This window comes from Triticum aestivum, chromosome 2A (assembly GCF_018294505.1).
Source record: "Triticum aestivum cultivar Chinese Spring chromosome 2A, IWGSC CS RefSeq v2.1, whole genome shotgun sequence".
Taxonomy (NCBI): domain Eukaryota; kingdom Viridiplantae; phylum Streptophyta; class Magnoliopsida; order Poales; family Poaceae; genus Triticum; species Triticum aestivum.
The window spans coordinates 14,348,912-14,352,645 of record NC_057797.1 but is presented as its reverse complement, the minus strand read 5'-3'; the positions used below and the strand labels follow the sequence as shown (position 1 = coordinate 14,352,645).

The following is a 3,734-nucleotide window of genomic DNA, read 5'->3' as shown; positions in this document are numbered from 1 at the left end:
TATAATATAAAGCGGGGAAACTCTTTTTAGTTTGTTAATTGGCTTCCCTAAATGACGACGACTATATAAATATCGACGACGAGAACGTTACAGGGGAGGGCGCCGGATCGCCCCTCCATGATTCTCGGATTTGGTAGTTTTTTAACCATGATATAACTTTTTACAAACAAATTTTAGTATTCCCTCTGTCTCAAAATAGATTTACAAACTAGAACATTCCCTCAAAAAATAATTACTTTTTTAGAATAAAAATAATTACTTTCCCACCACCTAATTTAGGTGTACTGTTGTTTGCGCCAATATTTTTTAACCTCCTACTAAAAGGTCCCAAATTAGGGTCTTTGTTCCTCCCAAAAAATAGCTTATATTAACCTTCCTGCTAAATACCCTCCTAACAGAACCACACCACCGCGTCTTCACCGGAGATTGGATCTGAGCTCTCGTCCGTGGTTCCTCTGTGCTGCCGGCATCATGACGGCGTCAACATAGCGAACCACACTCGAGTCAACTGCACGGCGTCAGGTTAGTCCTCCGGAATCCGGATCTTCTCCGTTCTTGGAACCTCCGGTCCTCCTCGATCTCGCCCTCCTCCCTCTCCTCTGCGCCCGCCGACGCGGACCGCGTCTCCGTGTCCTCGGCCATGCCGGCGGCGGCAGCGATGCGGTCTGGCGTCGGCGCCGACGGAGTTCCCGTCTCATCCCTTGCACATTAATCCCGTGTCTGGACCAAGCACGACAACACCTCGGTGTTGCACGCCGCGACAATGCCCGCACGGGCTCAAACACCCCTGCCCCACGAGCTCCTCCTCGACGCCCCGCTCTATTCGTCCCTTCTCTCCTCCGCTCGCCGCTTGGTCGTAGAATTAGTCAGGGCAGGGGACGACATGGCCGTCGCCAAGCAGCAGCCGCCGCTATACATTGCCGTCGCGGACGACCGCCAGAGGAGCAGCTTCCCCTGCACGCGCCCCATCCTGCAGAGCGCTCTCCAGCTCATGGGCTGCAAGCCACACACTGGGCACCGAGACCGACGGCTCCATACTCTGCCCGTCCTCGTTCAACTCGGTAGTCGGCATCAAGCCCACCCTCGGGCTCACGAGCCGGGCCGGCGTCGTGCCCATCACCCCGTTGCAGGACACCGTCGGGTGGGCAATTCTTCTTCTTCTTCTTCTTGCTTGGTAATCCCCAATTATATATGTATGAACTTGAGTTGATGCTTCATCGAAAAAAAATGCAGACCCATGTGCCGGACGGTGTCGGACGCGGTGCACGTGCTGGACGCCATCGTCGGCTACGACGAGAACGACGCCGCGGCCACCGGATCAGCGTCCAAGTACATCCCTCACGGCGGGTACACGCAGTTCCTGAAGAAAGACGGGCTGAAAGGGAAGAGGATCGGCGTCCCCAATGGCTTCTTCCAGAGATATGGGCAGACGCAGCTGAATGTGTACAAGCAGCACCTCACCACAATGAGGTTAGTTGTGGTGGTTTACATTTCACTGTCGACCGATGAACATGATTATGACAGGCAGATGACCTGGCCTGATTTTTCCTAAGGGAACTCGGAGCAGTGGTGATTGAGAAGCTGGACGTCGCTGCCAATTTGAGCGCTCTATTGGATGAGATTGGTTCCAACGAGGCGATTGCGATGCAGGCAGAGTTCAAGCTAAGCATAAACGCCTACTTGGCAGACTTGGTCCACTCCCCGGTCCATTCGCTTGCAGACATCATAGCCTTCAACAACAATCATCCTGTGGAGGCAAGTGCCCAACTGAATCCATATTTCATATCCTCACAAATCTCTCAATTTCTTTATGGGTCTGTTTAGGACACATCTAGATGTTTTTTTTAGAAAAGGAGGATGACCCCCGGCCTCTGCATCTGGGCGATGCATACGGCCACTTTATTAATTATTCTCACAAGACCTTACAAAGTAATACAACAGTAAGACTAAAGCCGCCGTCTAAGCACCTCTATCCAACTGATGAAGGGGCGCAGATAGCCTAGGCCTAATACCAAACAGACATCGCAGCCAAACCTAACATCTAATACCTGAGAACCCATCCAGGACGCCTGCCGGGCATGGGTCTAGATGTGACATAGTTATGTCACATCTAAGCTGATTTTCACTCTGTTTGTAGTCTTTTTTTGTTCTAGTTTTTTTTTTTGTTTCTTGTTGCTGCATTATATATTTGTGGGAGGTTAGATGTGACATCTTTAAAAAACATCTAGATGTGAATTAGTCAAACTGTTTCTTTATAGATTCCTGTTCCCGTGATCACGAGGCAATAAAACTTTAATAAGGTAGAATCAACACGGTAGTTAACGCAACTTACTCCTTATATATGCTGGTGCAGGAGAGACTGAAAGATTTCAGGCAGCCCGACCTTATCTCGGCCCAAAACACAAACGGCATCGGCCCCAGGGAGAGAGCCGCGATCGGTCGCCTGAAGGAACTGAACGTGGAAGGGCTAGAGAACCTGATGAAGGAACGCCAACTGGACGCGATCGTGGCGCCTAACAGCGTTATTTCTAGCCTTCTCGCCATCGGTGGACATCCTGGCATCGTTGTGCCGGCAGGCTACGACGAGAAGGGGGTCCCCTTTGGCATATGTTTCGGCGGGCTGCAGGGGTACGAGCCGAGGCTGATCGAGGTGGCCTATGCTTTCGAGCAGGCTACCAAAGTTAGAAGGCAACCCATGTTCAAGCCCTAGCTAAAGATAACTTCTTGAGTAGTGACAATGTAACACTTTACGACCCTAAATAGGTTCCACACTTTTATGTCTACTTGTAAAAGAATAAATCTGGAAGTATTATTTGTTGGTCCAGCAAGTAACGCTGAGTAAACTAGCAACGTGGCACTAAAGGTGAAGCAACAAGCACCATCTACAGGTAGACAATAGAGTACTCCAGCCAACGTTACAGCAAAAGAAAGCATCCATACTCTTCTCTGGGAGCAGCACCCTCCACTGGGGACAATAAAGAATTTAACTAAGGCCTCCTTTGGTCATAGGGTAGAAAAACTATCATAGGAATAGGAAACTTGTAGGAAATGAGATTAGAAGCATCTCAAATCCTATGAATAGGAAAGAGGTGTTCCTTGTTTCACATCATAGGAACTTTTTTCATCGAGTCTAATCTAATGTTTATTTTTCTATGAAATGTGGAGGATAGGAAGAATTCCTCCATAGGAATATGATTCAAATCCTACAAACAAAAGGACAGTAAAGGGCTTTTCCTATGAAAATCCTATCCTACAAAATTCCTTCAAACCAAAGAAGGCCTAAAGCAGTAGACTTCTCTGGCTTAACCTAACGATATTGCATGGACGTTTCCTCTCACACCAGCACCCGTTTGATTCTTCTTCTTTTTTCATTTTAATGAAAGAAGGATCAGCTCCCAGTTTCATTTCTTTTGAAATTGATAAGCCAACCAGATCCAAAATCAGTTCAAGGGAGACTCTGCCCCAAGCTTTCAGCCACAGCCAACTCTACCTGCTTATTACAGTTTCTGAGTTTCATCATACAAGGCTGCAACTCTTCTACGTACAAACAAACAGTAAGCAGGACAAACTGCCCAACCAATATCAATCCGTACGCAGCTTCCGTTCTCAAATTTTTGTCTTTCTAGACATTTCAAATGGACTACAACATACGAATGTATGTAGACATATTTTAGAGTGTAGATTGACTCATTTTGCTTTCTATCTAGTCACTTGTTAAAATCTCTAGAAAGTCA

At 47.7% G+C, this 3,734-nt stretch overlaps 1 protein-coding gene across 1 annotated transcript; it reads left to right on the top strand.

The window, feature by feature from the left end:
• Positions 1-382: 382 nt before the first annotated feature.
• LOC123191332 (probable amidase At4g34880) lies at positions 383-2,710 on the top strand. Its single transcript, XM_044604117.1, has 4 exons — positions 383-522; positions 1,234-1,470; positions 1,554-1,755; positions 2,354-2,710. Exons 2-4 carry the CDS (start codon positions 1,238-1,240, stop codon positions 2,708-2,710), a joined length of 792 nt encoding a protein of 263 aa, XP_044460052.1. The 5' UTR covers positions 383-522; positions 1,234-1,237.
• The last annotated feature ends 1,024 nt before the right edge of the window (positions 2,711-3,734 follow it).